This window comes from Toxorhynchites rutilus, chromosome 1, assembly GCF_029784135.1.
Source record: "Toxorhynchites rutilus septentrionalis strain SRP chromosome 1, ASM2978413v1, whole genome shotgun sequence".
NCBI classification, from domain to species: Eukaryota; Metazoa; Arthropoda; class Insecta; order Diptera; family Culicidae; genus Toxorhynchites; species Toxorhynchites rutilus.
The window spans coordinates 186,768,014-186,793,472 of record NC_073744.1 but is presented as its reverse complement, the minus strand read 5'-3'; the positions used below and the strand labels follow the sequence as shown (position 1 = coordinate 186,793,472).

General features: G+C 40.3%; 1 protein-coding gene across 1 annotated transcript; it reads right to left on the bottom strand.

Moving 5' to 3' along the window:
* Positions 1 to 537: 537 nt before the first annotated feature.
* Positions 538 to 18,059, bottom strand: LOC129762530 (protein mab-21). Its single transcript, XM_055760918.1, has 2 exons — positions 16,804 to 18,059; positions 538 to 1,261 (listed from the first exon to the last, which is right to left on the bottom strand). The coding sequence occupies exons 1-2, from the start codon at positions 17,549 to 17,551 to the stop codon at positions 912 to 914; spliced, it is 1,098 nt and encodes a 365-aa protein (XP_055616893.1). The 5' UTR covers positions 17,552 to 18,059; the 3' UTR covers positions 538 to 911.
* Between the last annotated feature and the right edge of the window lie 7,400 nt (positions 18,060 to 25,459).

Genomic DNA, 25,459 nt, shown 5'->3' with positions numbered 1-25,459 from the left:
TGGACAGGCTTTAATTATCACTTCAGAAAATCTTTACCAATCTGTACTTTTGTACGAGATCTGTAATCTGTACCGTACAGAATATGTACCAAAAATTCTGTAAATCTGTACGTGTGAGAGCGATTTTCCATCTGTCCTACAGTCAGTTCACACTACATTTTATTATGAAACACATTGGAAAAGTTATTTTTCCATTAAAATTTCACTCATGTAGACGATTCAAAGATACGCTTGGCATCCAAGTCATCATTTGCATCTAATAACGCCAGCAATTTTCCGGAGCATTGTTATCTAAGTATCGAAAATAATGGTACTGGAACGTGGAAACCCATTTTCTTGCAGATTTAGACAAAACACGAGGCTTCCCATAAATACTCTGTATTTGAAATTCGCTAGGAAATTTTTTTTGCGTTGCGTGTGTTACGATTCGCTTTCGTTTGACAGACTCCAAGCTGAACCCCGTAGCTTATTAAGTAAAATGAGGTTCGGATCATAAGATGGCGATACCATCCAGAAAAGAAAGTTTAATCATGATTAAAATTGGTTTATTCCATGCCATTTGAGAATCGGAACTTTGAATTCGTCCCCGCTTGTCTTTTCTTAATAATTTTATATTTTTGCTAGTACATCATTTGTTCGGTAGTTTTTCGCTTACATGCTACGAGTTTAGGTATACATTGATTCCTTAAAGGTTAGACATAAGTTATTCATTATTTTATGCGATTCTTATTTCTCCGCGCTGTTTTTCGTTTTCAACACAAATTGTCGTGTAAGTATACTGAGTAGGTTATAATTTAGGACTTGAACTAGTACGAAACACTCGATCTCTCTTTCTCTCTTTCGCTCACTCATTCGTGTAGTATTTTGACTTGTTTGGAGGCAACCCCTCCGAGGAAACCGGGGACCCGCCTTTACAGTTCCTCGAGACACCGCGAGTTGGTGAGCATAATCCTAGTCAGTCGCCAGACCTGCTTGGAGGCATTCTCCAGCGCACCCGGCGATTTGCCCTTGAACAGGTCCATATTGGGCAGGAAGTAGTGCGGACAGCGACGGCACTGCAGACACGATATCAGCTGCAGGAAGATACCGTTGATGCGGTCGCCCATACAGTTCTCGTCCCATTCCATCTCGCGCGGGTGCTTCTCGCACTCGTACAGCAGCAGGGTTTTCATGATGTAGGACGTGACCGGATTGCCGGGCAGGTCCAGGTGCCGATCGCGCAGGGTTTTCAGGATGCTGAGACAGCGCCGCCGGCAGCCACCTGCGGGAGAGGACAAAGAGGACAGGTTAATCATTTGTAGCTGATTGTGTAAAATTAAAAAGGCTGCCGAAATTGGGAACGCTTCGTTGAATATTGATTCTTCTTAGAAAGTCATGTCAATCGTTGTTACGATCCAAAGTGGTTCGAAATTAAAAATTTATATTGTAAAATTATTTACACAGATAAGAGCATTAGCGGAATCGCGATGTTTTGTTCAGAATTCGTAACATTTTTGTTAGTTTTGGTAGTTTGAACCGGTTTTCTGCGATTATCTCACAAAACTGAACTCTATGAAGGAACAAACTCTCAGAATGCAAGTCGGAAGAAATTTCTTTGACGAAAAATCTCCCAACAAGAACAAGAATCGGATCATAACTCCTGGCATGATATGTGTGACGCTAACCACTCAGCCACGAGAGATCATAACGGGTGTTAAATAAAAAATGAGAATTTTCTCAATACCTTTCAGTAACTCAAATAAAGAGCGTAAAATTTTCTTTCTCCAAGAAAATTGCTCTTTGGGCTCTCTAGAAACAGTAGGCGTGTTTGGTTTTGCTAGTTTGAATTTAGTCAAAGCAAAGATGGCGTCGAAACAGCACGTGCTCCGCGAACGCATTGTACGGTTCTACGAAACGCATTTCCAGCAAGGAAAAAAGTTCACGGTTGCACATTTTAAGGAAGAAAATGTACCTGTCAGTACGGTATATCGTATACTGGGTTCCCTGAACGTAGAGCGGAAGGTCGGAAGTGGTCGTCCGGTGACGATAATGACGAAGCAGAGGAAGACATCGTTAAAGAAGCATATGACAACAAGGACGCAACAGTGACGCCGGTCGGAAATATGGCTGCTCCCACGTATTGATCCATCGGACCCTCAAGATGGAAGGAATCGTCTGCAGGAAGAAGACGAGGTCGCCGGGGTACACGGAGGAGCAGATTGAGACGGTTAAATCACAGTGCCGGTGGATGATCAAAAACTACCGCGGGACGTCTTTCGTTCTGGACGACGAAAGCTATTTTCCGCTGTCCAAAACGCATATTACAGGAAATGATAATTACTACTCCAGCGACAAGTCATCCACACCGCCTGAAGTGAAATACAAGTTCAAGCATGTTGTACATCGCCATTTCCGACCGGGGCATTTCAAAGCCTTGGTTTAAGCCGAGCGGACTGGCAATCAACCAACAAATCTATCGAGAAGAGTGCCTCGATAAAATCCTGCTGCCGTTCCTGAACGAGCATCACGCGGATGGGAAGTACGTCTTCTGGCCGGACAAGGCGTCTCCCCATTACGCCAAGAAGACGCTGGCGTATATTGAGGAGAAAAAGATACCGTTCGTACCGAAAGATCGTAACCCAACAAACTTGCCCCAGTGCCGCCCAATAGAGGATTTCTTTGGCTCACTCAGTGCCCTAGTGTATAAAAACAATTGGAGGGCCAAGAACACGAAGCAACTGACTACAAGAATCCGGAATTGTATCCGGGAAATGGACGTAAGTGCCGTACAACGTTCTTGTGAGAGAATCGCGACAAAGTTGCGTCGAACAGCAGACCACGGCCCTTACTCAAACATTCACTGACATTTTTTGAAGAAAATACATTATGTTATTAATAAAAAATACTGAAATCGATGAAAAAAAAATTAAATTTTTGTTATAAAGGGTGTGTCACATCAAATTGCATCACGGAAAAAACGCTGTAGAAATTCGCCCAGTAGACCGATCCTTTTGAAAATTTTAGACAGTAAAATAAAAACTATTAAACAACTTTTGGCATTTTCTTTTTATTCATACTTCGAGCCCAAGCCCGTATGCTCGCACCTTCCTCTTTACCCCGTCCATAAGGTTCTGTACAACGTCAGGTTGTAGTTTTTTTTTAACAGATCCATTTTCTCTTGAAGTCCGCCTCCGATTTGACAACTTTTGGGTTCTTCCGGAGGGCCTGCTTCATAATCGCCCAATATTTCTCTATTGGGCGAAGCTCCGGCGCGTTGAGCGGGTTCATTTCCTTTGGCCCGAAGGTGACCCCGTTGGCTTCGTACCACTCCAACACGTCCTTTGAATAGTGGCACGAAGCGAGATCCGGCCAGAAGATGGTCGGGCCCTCGTGCTGCTTCAATAGTGGTAGTAAGCGCTTCTGTAGGCACTCCTTAAGGTAAACCTGCCCGTTAACCATGCCGGTCATCACGAAGGGGGCGCTCCGCTTTCCGCAAGAGCAGATCGCTTGCCACACCATGTACTTTTTGGCAAACTTGGATAGTTTCTGCTTGCGAATGTCCTCCGGAACGCTGAATTTGTCCTCTGCGGAGAAGAACAACAGGCCCGGCAGCTGACGAAAGTCCGCTTTGACGTAGGTTTCGTCGTCCTATACCAGGCAATGCGGCTTCGTCAGCATTTCGGTGTATAGCTTCCGGGCTCGCGTCTTCCCCACCATGTTTTGCCTTTCGTCGCGTTTGGGAGCCTTCTGAACCTTGTATGTACGTAGGCCCTCCCGCTGCTTGGTCCGCTGGACGAATGAACTTGACAAATTCAGCTTATTGGCGACATCCCGGACCGAACTTCTCGGATCACGTCTAAACTGCTTAACTACGCGCTTGTGATCTTTTTCACTGACGGAGCATCCATTTTTGCCGTTCTTCACCTTCCGGTCGATGGTTAGGTTCTCGAAGTATCGTTTTAGTACTCTGCTGACCGTGGATTGGACGATTCCCAGCATCTTACCGATGTCCCGATGTGACAACTCCGGATTCTCGAAATGAGTGCGCAGGATTAATTCACGACGCTCTTTTTCGTTCGACGACATTTTTCCAAATTTACGAAAAATGGACAGTGAAGCATGGCCAACGTGATCTATACACTCTTATCTGATTATAAGCGAAAGCTGAAGATATAATTCCTAAAAATTAAATTTCTACAGCGTTTTTGCCGTGATGCAATTTGATGTGACACACCCTTTATGTTATTGAAAAAATTTTATATTTAACACCCGTTATTGAAAAGAACTAAAATATAATAATTATACTGGGTTTTAATTCAGAAAGCACGCGAAGTTGAGATATTTTGATTAAGATTATCTACTATTTATGATGGTATCATTTGTAATGTACGATCTGGTGACGAACAACCAACAACCGAGGAACCTAACGTGCCTAACGTATAATTTGACAAACTATCCAAAACAAGCCCTCCTCCGATGCCTATTGGCATCGCCTATCATCGTCCTGATTGTGCCCGGAAGTGCTCACATCTCAGCTGTCAGGGGGGTCTAAGAATTGCTCTTTTCAGCCACTCATCCTAGTCTAAGACCAACGTATTTAGATAGTGACCAGGTATGCTATAAAGGTCCTCGCGTTAGTAAATAGCGTGCAAAATTACCTGAATTTGTGTGGATTTTTTTTTATCTTTTATAATTTAATGAAAAATGAATATATATTTCTTCCCAAAAAGCTTCATATTTAATGTAGAAATATATGTTCTACACGATTTCATACATTTTTCCAATGAATTCACAATGGAAAATATGATTTACCAACGTTTCTCTACTGCAGTCTGATACGGCCGACTTTAAACCCAGCATCGTATACCGTACATATTCGTTTATGCGAACTACTATATCATACTATAAATCATCAGCAGCGATTGAAAAACTTGAATTGAATGAAATTCTTACTCTTCTTTCTGTATTTTCGTCGATCAAGTGCTAGATAACAGGGAAGCGAGATGTGAAGGTTGCTAAATGTTATAACATTTCGGAAGATTATTTTCCCATGAGAGAAACATGTGTTCTTCGTATCATTTTCTGAGCTGTACCATTTTTTTTTGCATTAATTATTCAACCGAATGTCACATATTTTAAACAATAAGTATTTTCCTGTTATTTTGGTATGCACAGAAAAATGAAATGTGGAGAGAGCAAAGAAAACTCGAAAACGTAGATTTGATAGCAGGAGTATGATGTGTTGAAATACATAAAATAAATTTTTGGTTCATTTTATTTATCAAGAGACTATGGGCCTTATTCCCGTATACACTTCACGGTGAAAACGAAATGGTCGACACGTCATTGAACTTCGTTTCACGAGTTAAAGATGCGTGAAAGATAATATTGGGTTTACAGACAGAATTTTCCAATAGAAATGAGAATGGACAACTTTGTTTCCTTCATGTGGTAAAGTAATCTCAAAATCAAAAATCAAAAATTATACCTGAAGATTATTTTATATCATAATGATAAGTTTTAGTGGGAATATCGGTAAGTGTATAGAAAAAAAGGGTTAAGTTAGGGTAAGAAAGACGTGCTTCAGGTAAATAAATAACGGAATTTAAAACTGCGCTCTGGCCAGCTATTCTGATAGAGTAGTAAGCCAAGTAAAAACTAATTTTGTACCCAGATGTCAACCCCATATCGTTGTCGCCGCGGATACACTTCATTCCGTTTTCACTGTGAAGTGTATACGGGAATAAAGCCCTATAATTAAACCCTGATATCATTCAAACACTAACAGTACTGAAATATTGATAAAATTATACATTCCTATATTATAACATAGCGTTTATTCCGGTTTTGTGTGTGTATGTATTAATGTATATCTATTCAGGTTCCAACATTTTGAATATTTTTTCTGCTGCTTTGGTTGTTATTTGTTATTTGCTCCTAATTTGATTGTTAACTGCCTTACGGTTGGAAAACAATTGAATGCTCTTCTATGCTAGCCGTTATTATGTTAGATGGCAGGAGAATCACAAAAAGGTGTAGGGGTGGAACTTGCGGGGCAAAATTTCCTATCTTCAGAGAACAGAAAAGAGGACGCAAGAGAAACAAAAATATAAAAAGAATCGAAAGTATAATTTTTCACTAAATTGATATGGGAATGCAACTGTTATCCAATTTTTGATATTTTTGGCAACACTGTAAAAAAGTTGGAAATCCCATTCTCGTATAAGGCTGAACATTCAAACCAAGCGATTGCGAATAGTCTTTATGTTATCGATATGGTATGAGTTATTTTAGTTTCGGCGATTCCGTTCCGGTAATTTTAATATCAAGTAAGGTGTGGCCGGCACCGTTATTGACTATTTGAAGTTCGAATCGTCGGAACTTGCACAGAGAAAATGATTTGCTACTTCCGAGAGCTGTTCAGCAGATTCTGCGTGTAATTTGTCCAGCAATTTGTACATTGCAAAAGACCCGTTTGTTGTCGCTTGAATAAGCCTGAATACAAAAAGTCACTCGATGTGATTGTGACGATACGTAGAATATTTAACCTCATGTGAATTGTAACAAAATCGATCCCGTTCTGAAGTGGGAGGGCGGCTTATGATGACATGTACGTCACTTGCGATAACTTCAAGACTATCGGTTAGAAAGGTTTTGCTTTGTGTTTGCTGGGATTGCCAAATGGACGGGGATTTCTATGAAATAAGCATCAATGGAATTATCTTTGAAATAACAATAAGCTATCGAACAAAAAGGTGCATATTCGATTCAAATCGAATTATGCCAACCAGGGCTCTGCATAGTCATAGTCAAGTGAGGATAGTCAGCTGACTATCTGATTGACTATATCCGTATTCAGTTGGTAATGACTTTAGTGTACCCGTGGCCGAGTGGTTAGCGTCTCACATTATCATGCCGGGTGTTTGGGCTCGATTCCCGTTCTGGCCGGGGAATTTTTCGTCAGAGACATTTCCTTCGACTTGCACGGTGGTCATTTGGCTTAAGGAATCTCAACTAAGTATTAATAAATGACGCTAGTTAATGCATACATTGAGACGGCAAAAGTTCCACAGGGAACGTTAACGCCATTCAAGAAGAAGGAGAAGAAGAACAAGAAAATGACTTTTGGCTTCTTTACGCAGTTTCTCCGCCAAAACGACTAAACAGTCAGTCGGGCGTTTAGTCGCTATTCCCCTCTACCGACTCGACTATATCATTTCGTCCTTCCCAGTCAAATTGTCTTCATTGCATTTTGAAGTGACTTCCCCCAAAACGAATTCGTTCCTCCCTCTCTCCCATGTATCACGTATGCATGCATCGATGTGGTTTGACAAGCGCTACAGTTGAGCTACATTGTTTTGTATCGTTCACGAAAATTACTCACACGTATAAAGCAGCGTGCAGTGTGTGCGCGGGCGCTATTTTGCACGCTGTTTACTAATACTAACGCGAGGACCTTTAAAGCATACTTGATAAATGTCTAAGTTCGTTGGTTTGAGTTCACGTTAGGTAGACAATAAACCGTCCATTGATGGGGTAACTACTTTTTTGCATCAGAAATCAAGTTCTCGTTCCTCTTTATATGGACGTAAAAATAAGATTGCGTACGCTGGTATGAATTTCGTTCCTAGTTCCTAGTCCTAGTCGAGTCAGTTAGAATAACCACTAGGTGGACTAGTTCTTCAGTCATCCTCGCTAGTCAACGCTAGTCAATTCATTTTCTAGTCAATTCACTTTTTGTTGACGGCGACTGCCGAAGCAGTTCTAGTCAAAGCGAAGCTACCGAGAGTAGAGTCGGTCTTCATTTTTCACCTTCGAAGATTTTGGGCCCTGATACACACTATGCTGAATGAAGTCCTGAAACTTACCCCAAAATAATCAATTTCATCTTACCCAACCCAACAGAAATTATATACTGCAGTAGCAACAGTCACTTTTAGTTATTTGTATGCGCTTTTAGAACGCTCAGTATTCATGTAAAAAATAATCGAACCATTTTTATGTAGAAGATTACATATAAAATATAATTGCTATCACTATTTTTCATTAGCGTTTCATATTATTGTTCAGAAAAAAAAAAATTTTATTCATTCACTGCATTACGTGAATAAAGGGAATGCATCACGGAAAAAACGCTGTAGAAATTTAATTTTTAGGAATTATATCTTCAGCTTTCGCTTATAATCAGATAACAGCGTATAGATCACGTTGGCCATGCTTCACTGTCAATTTTTCGTAAATTTGGAAAAATGTCGTCGAACGAAAAAGAGCGTCGTGAATTAATCCTGTGCACTCATTTCGAGAATCCGGAGTTGTCACATCGGGACATCGGTAAGATGCTGGGAATCGTCCAATCCACGGTCAGCAGAGTACTAAAACGATACTTCGAGAACCTAACCATCGACCGGAAGGTGAAGAATGGCAAAAATGGATGCTCCGTCAGTGAAAAAGATCACAAGCGCGTAGTTAAGCAGTTTAGTCGTGATCCGAGAAGTTCGGTCCGGGATGTCGCCAATAAGCTGAATTTGTCAAGTTCATTCGTCCAGCGGGAGGGCCTGCGTACATACAAGGTTCAGAGGGCTCCTAATCGCGACGAAAGGCAAAACATGGTGGGGAAGACGCGAGCGCGGAAGCTGTACACCGAAATGCTGACGAAGCCGCATTGCCTGGTAATGGACGACGAAACCTACGTCAAAGCGGACTTTCGTCAGCTGCCGGGCCTGTTGTTCTTCTCCGCAGAGGACAAATTCAGCGTTCCGGAGGAGATTCGCAAGCAGAAACTATCCAAGTTTGCCAAAAAGTACATGGTGTGGCAAGCGATCTGCTCTTGCGGAAAGCGGAGCGCCCCCTTCGTGATGACCGGCACGGTAAACGGGCAGGTTTACCTTAAGGAGTGCCTACAGAAGCGCTTACTACCACTATTGAAGCAGCACGAGGGCCCGACCATCTTCTGGCCGGATCTCGCTTCGTGCCAACGGGGTCACCTTCGTGCCAAAGGAAATGAACCCGCCCAACGCGCCGGAGCTTCGCCCAATAGAGAAATATTGGGCGATTATGAAGCAGGCCCTCCGGAAGAACCCAAAAGTTGTCAAATCGGAGGCGGACTTCAAGAGAAAATGGATTTCTGTTCAAAAAAAATTACAACTTGACGTTGTACAGAACCTTATGGACGGGGTAAAGAGGAAGGTGCGAGCATACGGGCTTAGGCTCGAAGTATGAATAAAAAGAAAATGCCAAAAGTTGTTTAATAGTTTTTATTTTACTGACTAAAATTTTCCAAAGGGTCGGTCTACTGGGCGAATTTCTACAGCGTTTTTTCCGTGATGCAATTTGATGTGACACACCCTTTAGTGTGTAGAATAGGCTTTTCTTGTTAGGATAAGTTCACATTCATTCTCATCATAGCGTCATCGAAATAAGTGCGTCGCGAATCGGTCCAGCACGCTGGCAATGAAAATCCTGCACGATTGGCTCTCAATTTGATTAAACTGTTAAATTGTCCCACATCTAAGGTGTTTGATATGATGAAACGAATTGGAAACAGAATCCGAAGTCGTCAACAAGAGACACGGCGAAAATTGAAAGAGTTGAATTTGATGATTTTTTGAGACACAGTTTGTACCGAACCGTAACGCGTAGCAAATCCCAGAGGTAAAAAAATGCTGAAGGCTGCAAAGCCGCTATAAGACGATTTCTAGGACAAAAAAAATTATACATCGTTTGATCGACAGCGTACATCCGAAATCTATTTTTTGGACATGTTTTGGCATCCCGATTTATTAAATTAAATGAGCCTTAAAATAACCGTATGGATTGTATTGGTTTTTTATAGTTTACATGATCTCGGGACTTTGACGTAGAACTACGTCTTTCAGGAAGGGTGCCAAATCAGAAAACAGGTCACGTTTTTATGAAATAAAGTTAACGTTAATAACTATCTTCACAGCGAACAAATTCTGATAATTTGCACACCAATGGAATCGGAAATTCTCTAAGATTTGTTTGATATACTATACAGTACAGTCCACCAATGCCTAAACTGTTTAAATTAATGACAACTGGAAGCATTCTCATTTTCCCATACATTTGTTCTGCCGATTTGTGTGCATTCCCAAACAGAGCTGTCAATAACGAGCAACTGACAATCGTTTCTGCCCGGTTTCAATATATTTGGTTTAAATAAGCCATCAGCGATTCGAAGCCACACCACTTCTTGTTTGGTGGTCATCGAAGCAACATGGTTGCGGCAGAGCGTCGAGTGGGAGAGGATTGTTTTCTTTACGGGTGAAGGAGGAGTATGGAATAGAATTTCTTTTCACAAAGGTCCTTCTCAGGACTAGAGGCAGAAACCGAAAATAGAATAGAATGAAAACACAGATGCGAGTGAGCTAGCATAACACAACGAGCGGATATCATTCATGCCTAATGCTGCTTTTACACACATACATACACAAGGAGAGGAAGCCCTCGGTATCGAGGTGTGCTACGACAAAGAAGAGCAGCATACGAGAATTGTTTGTGCTAGTGCGGATATGGAAGAGTATCCAGAATTTTGGAATATAGATATACACTGCATTTATTCAGATAAACGTATATTTAATGAAATTATGCTTTCAAATTCCAGCAGGGTAACCTTACGGGGTTCGATCACATCTCAAGCGAAATATAGGAGCAAAAGGGTTCATAGTTTGCGATCGACATCTGAGTGGTATCAGGAGAAAATCTGATGCGAGTTGAACCAAATAAACGATAAGTGCTGATAGCTTTCGACTCTACTCGACTAATAAATAATAATAAATAATATCAGAAATGATAAACAAGTGAATTGAATAAAATAATTCCGTAGTTCTACGTCGAAAACTGCGGTCGTGTCCTAGATACAACCCATTATAATTTTTAAATATATTTTTGAAAGCTGAGATTTTTTCACATTACATATCCATAAATCAGAGAGGCGTCATTTTTTTATTCTTCAGTTATGATCTTTCGAAATTAACCGATGATTCGAAAGATAATTTTTCCCCATTTTTTCCACCACGAAAATTCATAACTTTTGAACTACTGGACCGATTCAGATGACCGATATATCTAGTTAGAAAAAAATATTACACTTGAGGAAAAAAACGGATTTTGTCTTCGTTATTATTGATTGTAATTGTTTTTCATTGTTTACATTATTGCGGGACAAAGGGCGCCTTTTTTCATATTTTTTTCTTGAAAGCTGAGGTTTTTTTCCACATAACATATCCAAATATCAGAGAGATGATGTTTTTCGTTTTTAAGTTATGATTTATCATAGCTCACATGTTTTCAGTTTCCGTTCAATATTCTTATGCGACTAGACTACATCTATGCTACTGGAATCCAATCCTCACGCGCGCGTGGTATTTTAAAAAAGACCAACTCATTGACTTCAAATTGATATATCGATCATCTAAATCGGCCCAATAGTTCAAAAGTTATAACCTTTTAAAAAAAAGTCATTTTTGGAAAAAATGGGAAAAATGATTTATCGAACCATCGGTTAATTTAAAAAAAAAAACATAACTCAAGAACAAAAAACGCCTCTCTCTCTTCGAATTTTGGATATGTTATGTACCATGAAAACTATGAAAAACAAACACAATCAATAATTTCTAAGAGAAAATACCATTTTTTCGCCAGTATAATAATTTTTCCGATAAGACTAGCTTTAATTTGATATGTTGATCATCGAAATCGGTTCAGTAGTTCAAAAGTTATTTTTTAAGTATTTTGCGATAAGACTGGTATGGCTGGTAGGGGTAGTGGGGGCAAAGTGGTCACCTGATTGTTTGGTAGTTTGTTTTCAAAACTTCAATATTTAGTAAGATGCACATTCAGTATTTTTTTCAAATTTTTATCTCGGATCTGTTGAGGACGGCGTGAAATAAACGAAAAAGTACGTTTTTCACTATAGATCCTACGTCAAACCACATAGGGGTTCAAATAAACCTCCAAAATTTCTTATTTAATATTCTTTACAATATTTGCCATACAGCTAGTGATTTGGTTTGGGGGCACTTTTTACTCCCTTACCCGGCCAGGCCCTTTAGTTTATTCTAGCTGATATATTGGATAAATCATCAGTTTGGACGACTGTTCAAATATTCTAGGAGAGGTGAACAGATATTTTGTTTAAACTCAGCGATTAATTGGCATAGAAATTACTTCGATGTTTGGGGGCAAAGTGGTCATAGGTGAATAACAACTTACAATGTTCTGTTTAGTAAACATTCACATTCTGCTTTTAAAGAAGATCCTTTTGTGGCTTTGACCCTAGATAAATATGTCACTCCAACTAAACCAAGCCTCATTATGCGGAACGTTATGTGTTTCTTATTACGTTTTTGTATGCATGAGATAATTAAAATTGAGATTCTAAGGTGAATAGGCTAAGCTTATTTCATACATGTACCTACTATATCAAATATGATTTGAACAAATTTGGATGAAAAAAACGCCTAAATCTATCCCATTTTCGAATTTTTATAGTAGAACCCGTCTTCTATCTTGAAGAATGGAGGCTATCTGGCGTAGTGGTAACATCCATGCCTCTCACGCTAAAGGTCACGAGTTCAATTCTCCCGACATTTTTCCAAAAAAAAATGGATGTAAAAAGTGACGAACCAGCCAAATGAGTTGAAAATCACTATAATACAGATAATAAAATATATCTTGAAGAACAATGAGTTGAACTATAATATTCTTCGAGAAACGGGAATTGAGTGGGTTTGTGGACGCTGGAAATGGGCATATTCCTTAAGGTGACCACTATGCCCCCACTTCCCCTATATGCTATAGCAATATGAACGAGCGAAACAAGAGACACATTGCAAATAAGCACGCATTAAAGCTTTTCGCATACTTTGCCACATACACGGCCTGGACCGAAGAAGATATAGATTCACGTTTATTTTCTTCTTTTTACTCTTAGCAAACACTTTCCAACTTCATCTCACAATGAGGTGTAATATTATCACGTGATAAAAATCGGAGATATTTTCATACTTCTTGTAAACAACAACAAATCTGGCAATAAACAATAAAGATTTGTTAGAAAATAGTTTATTATACTCTTTCTAACGAATGTTAACAACAGTTTTCAACTGTCCATCATTCTGCTGGAATCTGATCGAATCACTCGTCCGACTTGTCCGAACCGAGCGCAATTTTACATTCTGCAATCCTATCGACTCTGTTTGAGCAAGATTCGATCGGAAATCAAATGTGTTCCGTTTGAGTGAAGTGGAAGTGGTAATGGATTTTCAGGTGAAATAAGTTCATTTTTGAACAAAAATAATTAAATAAAATCAATTTTTCGCACTAAACTTATTGAACGGAAATTGTGCCTGATAGTGAATTTATATTATAATGATAAGGTTTATGTGAAAATGAAGTTGATATAAAATCATTATCAGGGACAATTTCCGTTCAAGATATAATGACAAAGTTTCAACAAAAATACTAAGGTATTAACAGAAAATGAATACGTGTTTCAATACACCATCAAATTTTTATTTTCATTCAAAATTTAACAATTTAAAACTGCCTCCGAACTTGCGAATCTGATAGAGAGTAAACTCTTACACAAATGAGAAAAAAATATTTTGACGTTTGTTTTGCGTCAATGCAAGACATTTGCACAGCTCGATTGGATTCGAGTTCAACGGATTTAAAAGCGCAAAAAAAAAAAACAATCGTATTCCGAAATAAGGGTGATTGTAAATAAATGTTTTTTTTTGTTCTAAATTTGATCCCAACTTGTTGTTGTTGTTGTTGTTGCTCACAAACAGTTTTACTTTGTTCGTTCTCTGGATTTTCGCAGTGTTGTCTGTAAACACTTATAACTTATCAATTGAATTTTCGATAAATCACTGGAGTTTTCAGTGAATAATTTGAGCATTCTCTCTTCGTCCCGCCCGAAATTATTTTTTTTTATATGAATTCTTTCGAGCATTCTCGTTTTCTTACCAAGTGGATTCAATCGTCGAACTCTTAATTGATTGATCTTTATCATTTCCATTTTCCATACGAGAATCATTTTCGCTTCAATTTCCACCTTCGAACAAAGATCAATTTCGTTAGCGCAAAAATCAAATAGACTAACAACGCTTATCATGATGTAGTTTTCGAACATATGGGAATTAAATTTAAGAAGACCTTTCTTCAGAGTTTTCCGAAAATTTTCCAATTTTTCCCTCCACTATATTGCTCTATGGGCAGAGATAAATACAGACGGGTTCTATGGGTTTTGCGCTTATCAACTCATTTGGCTTTCCCTTTTTTATATAGATACATTCTCGCATTGACGGAGCTGATGCAACATTTATTATTAACTAGCTAACCCGACAAACTTCGTCCCGCCCATTTACTTGATTAATTCTCGAGTAATGCAGAAATTTGTGTTTTATTTGTATGGCAGCCACCCCTAAGAGAGGGGGGAGGGGTATCTAACCACCATAGAAACATTCATTGCATCCTAAAGTTTCCATATGCCTAATTTGGTTTAATTTGCTTGATTAATTCTCGGGTAATGCAAAAATTTGTGTTTCATTTGTACGGCAGCCCCCTCTAAGAGAGGGGGAAGGAGTATCTTAACACCATAGAAACATTTATTGCATCCTAAAACCTCCACAAGCCAAATTTGGTTTCATTTGCTTGATTAATTCTCGAGTAATGCAGAAATTTGTGTTTCATTTGTATGGCAGCCCCCCCCCCTTTGAGTGGGGGAAGGACTGTCTAACCATCATAGAAACATTTATTGCACCCTAAAACTTTCACATGCCAACTTTGGTTTCGTTTGCTTGGTTAATATCCGAGTAATGCAGAAATTTGTGTTTCATTTGTATGGCGGCCCCCCCCTTAGAGAGGGGGGAGGGCTCTCAAAATATCACGAAAACCTTCCCCGGCCCCAAAAACCCCTACATACCAATTTTCATGTCGATCGGTTCAGTAGTTTCCGAGTCTATAAGAATCAGACAGACAGACAGACATCACTCCATTTTTATATATATATATAGATAGATACGTTGAGCTTCGAAATTTTCTAGCTGCTCTTTCCATTCAGACCCCATCGAAACCGTTTGCACAATATCAGTGTCGGTCCCAACTCCCGAAGATACTTATTGTATAAATGGAAAATAGTCAGAAATTTGACTATTTGTGTTTTTTTTTATTTTGTAAATGGCAGTACCAGTCAGCCAGCGCTTTGCTATAATAATAATAATAATAATAATAATAATAATAATGAAGGTCCCGCCTCATTCCCCTACATAGGTTTGAGTTGGTCGATTATCTAGTTGATAATTAATTAATACATAACCAGTTTTTCAAATAAAAACGAACTGATTTAATTTGCAGATATGAAATCACCTCTTTGTGATATCGGTATTTCACTTAGCTTCGTCTATTCAAAAGTTTCTTCGGACATGTTTGTAAGAAGTCGCAGCAAATCTTTCAGTTCAGTCAAATCTCAAGAAGAAACGCTTGCTGTCCCGTCAAGCTATCCCATAGCATCTTCTGAGTTCACTGTGAACTGACTGCCAAAATTGTCAGACTATTAACCAAAAAACCTAACGTCGGCCCTTAGGGACCGACGCTGGGTTCAACGTGTTACAATTATTTTTTATCCTACAGCGATCATCTAGGATCAGCAACTCGATATGATATGCCACTCGGAGTTTGTGATCGACTTGTAGTACGAATCTCAGAAATAATATTTTTTATGTTACTTGATATATAGCCATTAAATATTCAGAATGCCAGGGAAAATCTACCGTTATAGTGGTCAATGATTCTATGAACATACTCCTTAACTCCTTGGTAAATTGTTGTATATACACTAAAGTTCGTTTTCATTCGAAAACTTTTAATCTTGTTTCCGATGATTATTTTGAAAATATATATTTCATGTAACTTTTAAAATTATGACATCGTAATCTTCTTTATTAACAATGTCTGTTCATTGTTACTACAAAAAACAAGTATCCATTCGTTCCTGGAAGACATTCACCCCTATTCCGGATCAGATTTGAAATTCACGATGTTGCATGCAATTGTTGCATTTAATGAATTCGATCTCGTTCGGATTGCAGAATGCAAAAGCCGATCTAGAACGGATTGCAAAGTTTCAAATCCGATCGGGTTCCGGCATATGGATGAAAAATTGTATAATAATTATTATTCGAATGAATCGATAATTGTAAAATGCTCCACAAACAATGAAATGAAAGAAAACTAGACATCTCTGTTTATTACACTATGTCACTATAAATATTCTCAGCGCCTGCTGAGTTGAGTTATAAAATAGAATTTGTTTTCATACCATAAAAATTGTAAAACCATTCACAAACTGAAGTTTGTTGAAATTTGTTCAGGAATGATATTTTTATACAGTTCCTATCTTTTTAAGTGATTTTATTTGCGCTCAATATTCCACCTTCAAAATTCTGTTTACAAATCTGAAATTTATTTCAATGAAAAATAATTATTCGATTCGATTCTTTGTTTTTGAGAGGCTTTAAACTTTGCATTTCATTCGCCTCTAAAATAATTATAAATATTTGTTTAAATTTTTGGTCTCAAATGTACGAAACTAAGGTAGATTCATTTTCTTCATTTGATGATTTGAGCGTCGGAAGATGAACCGGATATTGTAAAATTAACATTTGAAATTAAAATTATGTGTGCCTACAAAGGTTGACTGATGTTTAGTTTGGCAGCCAAATCCCGTCGGCTATCGAAAAAAGGCATTCCACTTAGAACATTATCACAACTAAGCGTTCAGAAATCAACCATATTCACCTTGGAGCAGTTTGTTCTCCGCCTCGGTGAAACTGAGGACCCACGCATCGCCCTCCATCGCCGAGTTCTTCCCCTGCAGCGCCACACATTCCTTCGACAACATATCGAACCCTTCCGTCTTCACCTCGGACACAATGTTCGGATGGGGCCACGGTATCTGGGGCAGCGGCCAGTGCGACGCGGACCGTGGCCACAGCCCGGCGCACTTGAAGGCCGGTGTAATTTGTACTATTATCCGTTCTCGTATCCGCAGCTTCACCTCGGTGGTGTCGGCGATCATCTTGACCGAATCCCGGTAGGCGCATTTGTCGCAGGCCTGCGCGACCAGTGTCTGAAAGCGGGAGCGAATTTTCCTCGCCGAAAGGTACCCCGAAGCGGTGATGAACTCGACCCACAGCGACATCGAGCGTTTGCGGCCATCGCTCAGCTTCAGCACTGCACATCCGGGCAGAGTTCCGTCGTCCACAAAGTTTAGCACACCCATCTGGTTGAGGTAGATGATTATTTCAAACTCCGTCGGGGATATCACTTCCAGTCCGTCGTACCGGCCGTTGTAATCGTTGAGGGAGGAAATAAACCGAGGTTCCTGTACCTCGACCTCCTTCAGCACATCCTGTACCACGCGACAGACTTCCTGGATGGTTTTGTGGATCTGCGCCTTGCGGGCTTGCACCCGATCGGCGCAGTATTTGTTCATCTGGTAGATAAGCTTCGACTGCACGGCAATCATTTCTGGTGGCACCAACATTATCGGCGATCTAGCTTAGAGCGACTTCGACAGGTTTTCAACTTGACAAACACACACACCCTCACGATCACGCTCACGTTTAAGCCCACTAATCACACTAATTGCTCGCTGTAGGCTCGATTGTTTGCACTAATTAATTTTCCATAGCTTCTTCCTGATCGCGCGCCAGATTGAGCTGAAGGAGTGAGCCACGCGCCTATTTTCGCTCACTTATTCACACATTGATCACCTCTCGCGCACACGCTATCACAGATATTCCACCTCCGGGCACCTCCGGATCGGTCCGGGTCGACCGACAATATTAATTAAGGTACCGTACCACGTACCGGTGGTGATGCTCAAACCCCCACACACCCTGCTGCTGGTTTTCTCGTGTACCGGAACGACGGGAACTACAGGCGACGCTAGAACACCGAACCGAACCCAACTGATCGATGCAACGCCTCGTACGCCACTGAAACACGGTTTGGACCGGGTGAAAAATGTTTCTACACGCAGAGCAACCTTCTTCGCCTTGTTGTGCGCCGCCGACGGATCGATCCGTGCCAGGCGAACACCGTGTATACAACCTTTTTTTTGTGTGACTGTGTTGGTTCCGCTTGCGGTTGCCGTTGGTAACCGGTTTCCCAGTCCGACACACACACACAGGAAAACCAGCACCATGTTTTGCTTCGCCAGCGTCTCTGTATTGGTTCTTCATATTCTTTGCTTTAGCTTCCTTCATTCTTGATAAATAATAAACATCGAAGTGTGCCATCCCCCTTGCGGCGGACGGATCCTTCTTGTTGGTTTGTTTGTTTGTTTGTTTTCTCGCTCGCTTGACGTTTGCTTGTATACTGCACACACACAATGTGTAACAAAGTGCCGCCGAAGCCACGCCCCCCTTTCTCTCAGCGGCTCGCTGCTCATTCCATTCGGCGGGCTTTGTATTGGTGGACAATATTTGCTGGTGGCGGAGGCATGTGCCGTTATATGATGTTTTACTCACCCCCTCTCGGTTCCGTGCGGTGTTTTTGGTAGCTGTTTTGGGTTCGGTACTTCACGCCGCTTCGTCATGGAGGAATGGGCTGAGTAAATACATATTTACGCAATGTTGCTTTTACTTGATTTATCGCTACTTGGGCGTTATTTATGGAAACATGAAGTACGAAACAGAAAAAAAAACATCATGAGCTTCGTGAGTCTCGTGAGCTGGGTTTCGATTTCAAAAGGATAGTATTTTTCGAGCCGAGATACGGAGGTGTGAGGATCCTTTACTATGAATGGAGCGGCATTATGTACGTATCTCTCCAAAAAAGATGTCTAATGTACTTTCGGTTGCAATTTACCGGAGGCTGAATCGATCGAAGAACGAGGAGAAGGTCATCAGTCTGGTTGTGATGTTTCCTCTTTTCGAATTGGTTTTGTTTCACTCTTGATATTTTATTTTATAGCCACTTTAAAGTGTCATTAAAGCCGCGCTTTTAATGGCCTCTCACTAAGAAATAGTTTGTAATTGCTCATCTTCGCTCATCCCGGAAACTTTTGTTACATTGTTACACATGAGGTGAAGTAACTTCACACATCTTGGAGGAAATGGGTCTACTGGTTTTAATTTCAGAGATAGTGACTGGTTGGAACGGTGTTTTATAGCAGCCTTTATGTGCGTCATTAAAGCGCTATCAAATCGTTAACAAGTGGATCGCATGTTTCACTTGGTTCCTATCCGAGGTTATCGATCCGTAAAGATAGGAATTAGTATCCAGCTCGGGCTGTTCGTGTGTGAGGTGATGAAGAGTGTGAATTGCTATTACTTGAATTCTCAGAGAACTACTTTTATTTAACGTGTTGAGCCCTGTTCTTGCAGTGTTTTTTATTCAGCCCGAAGAGCGCTTGCACAATTTAGTGTCGGTTTCGGTTCCCGGAATAAATCGCCACAGAAAACGACTGCAACAGAAACCACCGCTTATAAAATGTGTAGTAGGCTATAAATATTGTGGCGCGGTATTGTATTTCAAAACAAGAATTAACCGGGCAAACGTATCGCCCCAGGCAAACGTAACGCCCCGGGCAGACGTATACCGTCCGACGCTCGCTAGAGCTCGGTCGGACATTGCTAAAGGATCGTATCCTATGTTTCAAACTAACCGGGCAATCAGTGGATCCCAGGTTTGCGTGCGAGACACCGCCGCTTCCGACGGCGGGTCGGCGGTGGACTCGGATTGCGTCATCTTGGCGGCATGGGCCGCCTCGATTCCTTATCCTCGCCAAATGGGGACTTCGTCCCCATTACATTGTCCTCAGAATAAATTTCGAAAAACGAGAACAAGAGAATAAATTTATAATAGAAATGTGAGGCACATGATGTTTTTCCCGCGCCAAATATTTCTAGCCTACTACACTTTTTCTAAGCGGTTGTTTCTGTTGCAGTTGTTTACTGTGGCGATTTATTCCGGTCACCGTCGGTTTCAACTCCAAAAAATACAATAAAAGCATACAATTAAACAAAATTAAAGTAGTTAGATATTCGACTAGAAAGTAGTACTATTTCGTAACACATCTAATCATTTTTGTTTTTAGTTTAATACTTTTTTAACTGTCTTATCAACGCTTTCCTATTAAAAATAATTTTGAAAAAAAATCAAGTTGTTTTCCAAGTGCTTTTTGGTGAAAAGCTAGAAGATTTCGCTCCTGTTTAAACCAGGTTATCAGATAGAGGATTTTCAAAAATTCACCAATATTTCAGATATTGATTTGTTAGTGTCAAGTACTCATTGGCTGTACTGCACTCCTCACGAATTTTCACCATTTCAAAAACTTCTCTACTGACTTTTAAACATCTCCACAGGATTTACAAATCTCTTTTCCTTCACAATTGAAAAGTTGAATACAGGGAAACTTCGATATAATGTAGCTTTTATCTTTCAAAATTGTAAGTTTTATCGAATTGTACGTTATATCGATGCATTATAAAGAACTCTGGAACAGATCTTATAGTACTCTTTTTTGTGTTGCTGTGCAAGATCATACTATTGATTAAAGCTTGATTCATATAGAATCCAGAATCATGAAACCAATTGTATCCCGGAATTGGTTAAAGGCAAAAAAAATATAGATTATTTATTGTTATTACAGAAAAAATAATGTAAAAAATATTCTATATTTGATGAATTTTCGTACTTTTCTTCGGATACCCTCCATCGAAGTTTGGACTCTCTGTTGGTCAACTCAACGGTCATTTTATTCCACGATATCTTAATGTCTGCATCATCCCGAGCCACTTTGGCACAAATTCCGCAATTCTTTCCAACTGCCCAATTATTTTCGATTAGGCGGAATTGGCGGCAATTGAGGCGGGATTGAGACCTGTGCAATGTAATCGATCCCATTGGCACGGGGGGGCCACTGAAGCACCCTTCGATTGTAGTGGCACCTTACCAAATCTGGGTAGAACTTCACTGGACGTTTCTGCAGGTACTCTCCCTTATACATTTTCGGGTCCATTGTCTTTTTTGTGACGAAAACCTTGGTCCACAGCTGCGAATTCCTCGCTAAATCAAGAAATGCCAAATCCTGGCAAATTTATCAGCGAAAACGAATTCAGGCCTGGGAGCTGCCCAAAATTCATCTTCACACACAGTTCGTCTGTCATCAGCCTTCAAAACCTGGTTGTACAACTTTCGAGGTACAAGTTGTCTTAGCCTCCACACTTTACTTCAGCGCCCTGTTTGTTTGCTTGTAGGCACACAAATTATAATGACCTTCTCGTATATGGACTTTGATTAAAGTTGTGTTTGTGGCGATGTCGTATTCTGAGAGTTTGCGTTAATTATCTCAATATCTTCCACTTCAGCTTCCGATCGTACGTTCCAATAAGATCCGTTTTCTGATTCACCAGAACAACACTTGCATGTACACGATAACGTTTCAGCACATCATACACTGTCGATTTAGCCAGAGATTCCGTGATTTGAATACCTGACAAAACGGATCTACGTGAAATTTTCACCGTCGAAAGATTCAGGGTTTCCAAATAATTTGCTGTCAATCAAATTTGAGGTACGCCTGCTACGACCGCTGGCATAAAATGAACTGGGATTCTTACTGAATTAAACCTTAAAGGTAAATAGATAAAATGACCACTTGCACCTTCATTCTTCAGCACAAGTGTTCAATCCATATTGCAGAGCATGTAATGCAACAATGCAAATTTCATATGGAAGTCCTGATTATGAGATATGGTGTCAGACATGAAACTTCTTCTTCTTCTTGAATGGCGTTAACGTTCCATGTGAAACTTTCGCCGTCTCAACGTATGCATTAACTAAAGGGTGTGTCACATCAAATTGCATCACGGAAAAAAACGCTGTAGAAATTCGCCCAGTAAACCGATTTTTTTTGAAAATTTTAGACAGTAAAATAAAAACTATTAAACAACTTTTGGTATTTTCTTTTTATTCATACTTCGAGCCCAAGCCCGTATGCTCGCACCTTCCTCTTTACCCCGTCCATAAGGTTCTGTACAACGTCAGGTTGTAGTTTTTTTTTAACAGAAATCCATTTTCTCTTGAAGTCCGCCTCCGATTTGACAACTTTTGGGTTCTTCCGGAGGGCCTGCTTCATAATCGCCCAATATTTCTCTATTGGGTGAAGCTCCGGCGCGTTGGGCGGGTTCATTTCCTTTGGCACGAAGATGACCCCGTTGGCTTCGTACCACACGTCCTTTGAATAGTGGCACGAAGCGAGATCCGGCCAGAAGATGGTCGGGCCCTCGTGCTGCTTCAATAGTGGTAGTAAGCGCTTCTGTAGGCACTCCTTAAGGTAAACCTGCCCGTTTACCGTGCCGGTCATCACGAAGGGGGCGCTCCGCTTTCCGCAAGAGCAGATCGCTTGCCACACCATGTACTTTTTGGCAAACTTGGATAGTTTCTGCTTGCGAATCTCCTCCGGAACGCTGAATTTGTCCTCTACGGAGAAGAACAACAGGCCCGGCAGCTGACGAAAGTCCGCTTTGACGTAGGTTTCGTCGTCCATTACCAGGCAATGCGGCTTCGTCAGCATTTCGGTGTACAGCTTCCGGGCTCGCGTCTTCCCCACCATGTTTTGCCTTTCGTCGCGGTTAGGAGCCTTCTGAACCTTGTATGTACGCAGGCCCTCCCGCTGCTTGGTCCGCTGGACGAATGAACTTGACAAATTCAGCTTACTGGCGACATCCCGGACCGAACTTCTCGGATCACGTCTAAACTGCTTAACTACGCGCTTGTGATCTTTTTCACTGACGGAGCATCCATTTTTGCCGTTCTTCACCTTCCGGTCGATGGTTAGGTTCTCGAAGTATCGTTTTAGTACTCTGCTGACCGTGGATTGGACGATTCCCAGCATCTTACCGATGTCCCGATGTGACAACTCCGGATTCTCGAAATGAGTGCACAGGATTAATTCACGACGCTCTTTTTCGTTCGACGACATTTTTCCAAATTTACGAAAAATTGACAGTGAAGCATGGCCAACGTGATCTATACACTCTTATCTGATTATAAGCGAAAGCTGAAGATATAATCCCTAAAAATTAAATTTCTACAGGGTTTTTTTCCGTGATGCAATTTGATGTGACACACTCTTTAGCGTCATTTATTAATACTTAGTTGAGATTTCTTAAGCCAAATAACACGCCTTGAATGTATTCCGAGGGGCAAGCTCTTGAATACGCGTGAGCACAGTGCAAATCGAATGAAATTTTTTTTGACGAAAAATTCCCCGGCCAGAACGGGAATCGAACCCGAACACCCGGCATGATAATGTGAGACGCTAACAACTCGGCCACGGGTGCACTTAAGACATGAAACTATAATCAGCTTATAAAGAATGCACAATAAATAGATAGATTGTTTTCATAAGGTTTTTTCTCTAATTTAAATTCGGGAACCTATACCCAGAGCACCAAGAGGCCTTTGTTGAAACAAAGGCCTCTTGGTGCTCTGTGAAACACTCAGTACCTATTCCGAAAATATGTGTTGAGGCACCGATGGACTGTTCCATTTGGTTAAACCACCTTGTTGTGATAAACCTTGGGCGCTATTGTTGCCATCGGAGGCAACATTTTTTTATTGTAAAAAAATTCGGGAGAGAGTTTAGAAAGAAGTTTAGAAAAAATAATTGATGAGATAAAGTGATAGATAGTGAAAAGAGTGGAAAGATTTAGAGTTGAAGAGTTTAGAGAATTTGAAACTGAAGGTATATATTAATAGAGTTGGTGAGATGGAAACTGGAAGATTAAAGTTAGCACAGATGTAAAATTTACCTTTTTAATTAGAAAAACTGCAGAAATAATAAATTGAGAATCAAAGAACAGGGATAAAAATGGAATTGTATTAAGGAAAGTATTTATGTACGTTTATAGAATTGCTATACAAGCATGAAATTTATACTTTGTGTATTTTAGTTTTGAACCGTTTGGAAATAAATCACGAGCTGCAAAAAAGTAGTTTTTTAAATTAAATGGGACTCATAAAATTCGCGTCAACAATATGTTTATATATTAGAAATGTGTACGTTATATCGAAGTTTCCCTGTAGTTGTATGCGAGACAGAATCGCATAGTTGACGTAGGACTACCAATTTGTTTTATTCATTTCGTCACCGACGATGCAAGCAAGCGTTGTCAGCTCTTCCAAAACTTATACTAAAGTGTACTTTATTCTTAAATTGACACCGTTGACAATGCGGTAGTGTTTTCGACACCACTCTTCTGGGTTTTCTCTACGGTCCTGTATGTGTTTTTCATACTGCGAATAGCACCGAGTTTGTTAGCCGCATCCACGTTCGAAAGCCCTGGATTCGCTTTGACAGCTTTTATGATGTTCTGACGCAGTCTCTGGTTCACTGTAGCGTTTCGACGTCTCGATTGAACCTTCCGAGAAACAGACAAACGTTTCATGGAACATTTCGGCACTGCACAGACGGTGATATTGGCAATTTTCAACTCTTTTGCGACCCTTGTACCCGACCATGATCCGACTTCTGGCACTTGGAGTTTCCTGTCGATGGCCAGACGTTCTCCAAATAGTTTCAGGACATCACACCCCGTTGATATGGGGTAATCCAATAGTTCATCCATTCAGTATTCGTCTCCGGGAAAGCATTACAAATTAACGTGCCCGCAAACTGTCAACTCGATCCAATCACGTACTCCGAATTTGGGAAGCGACACTGACAATAATAGATTTTCAGGTGTAATGAACATACATTTAAAATGAAAATTAACGTCTTTGAGTCGAACTGGTATTCTATGTGATTGAAAATCACTTTTTCCTGATAATGTTTGGTGGGAATATAGAACAATTTAGAGAAAAAAGGTTAGGTTCTAAGTGCATCAAGTGATTAAATAACATAAAGTAGTTTTTTTCATTCAAGTTATAAAGCCTGTCCACGTTAATTTTCAGACACTTTTCTTTCAGTGTAGTTCATCAATGAAATCAATGAAATCAATGAAATATTTCACTTACATGACAGCTGAAACCCTCCTCTTTATTTCGATGTCCAACATGTTTACATTCTTCTTCAGTTTGGTAAAATGGCGTCGAATCAAGTGGAAGTACGCGATCTCGCCAAAAAGCTAAAACTGCCGAAAAGTACCGTGTTTAGTGTGTGCAAATCGTTTGACCAGCGCTTAACTGTGGATCGGGAGGTTGGAAGCGGAACTAATCGAAAAGTATACTCCCGACAGATGGACCGAAAGGTGGTTGCCATTATTGAGAAACATCCCAACCCTTCAGTTAGAAATGTGGCTCGAAAGGTTGGAAAATCAAAATCATATGTACAAAAAGTGAAGCAGAGGCATGGACTGAAGGCGTACAAAGTGAAAAAGGTGCCCAATCGTGATGATAAGCAAAATTTCACTACAAAAAGCCGTGCTAAGGTGCTCTACAC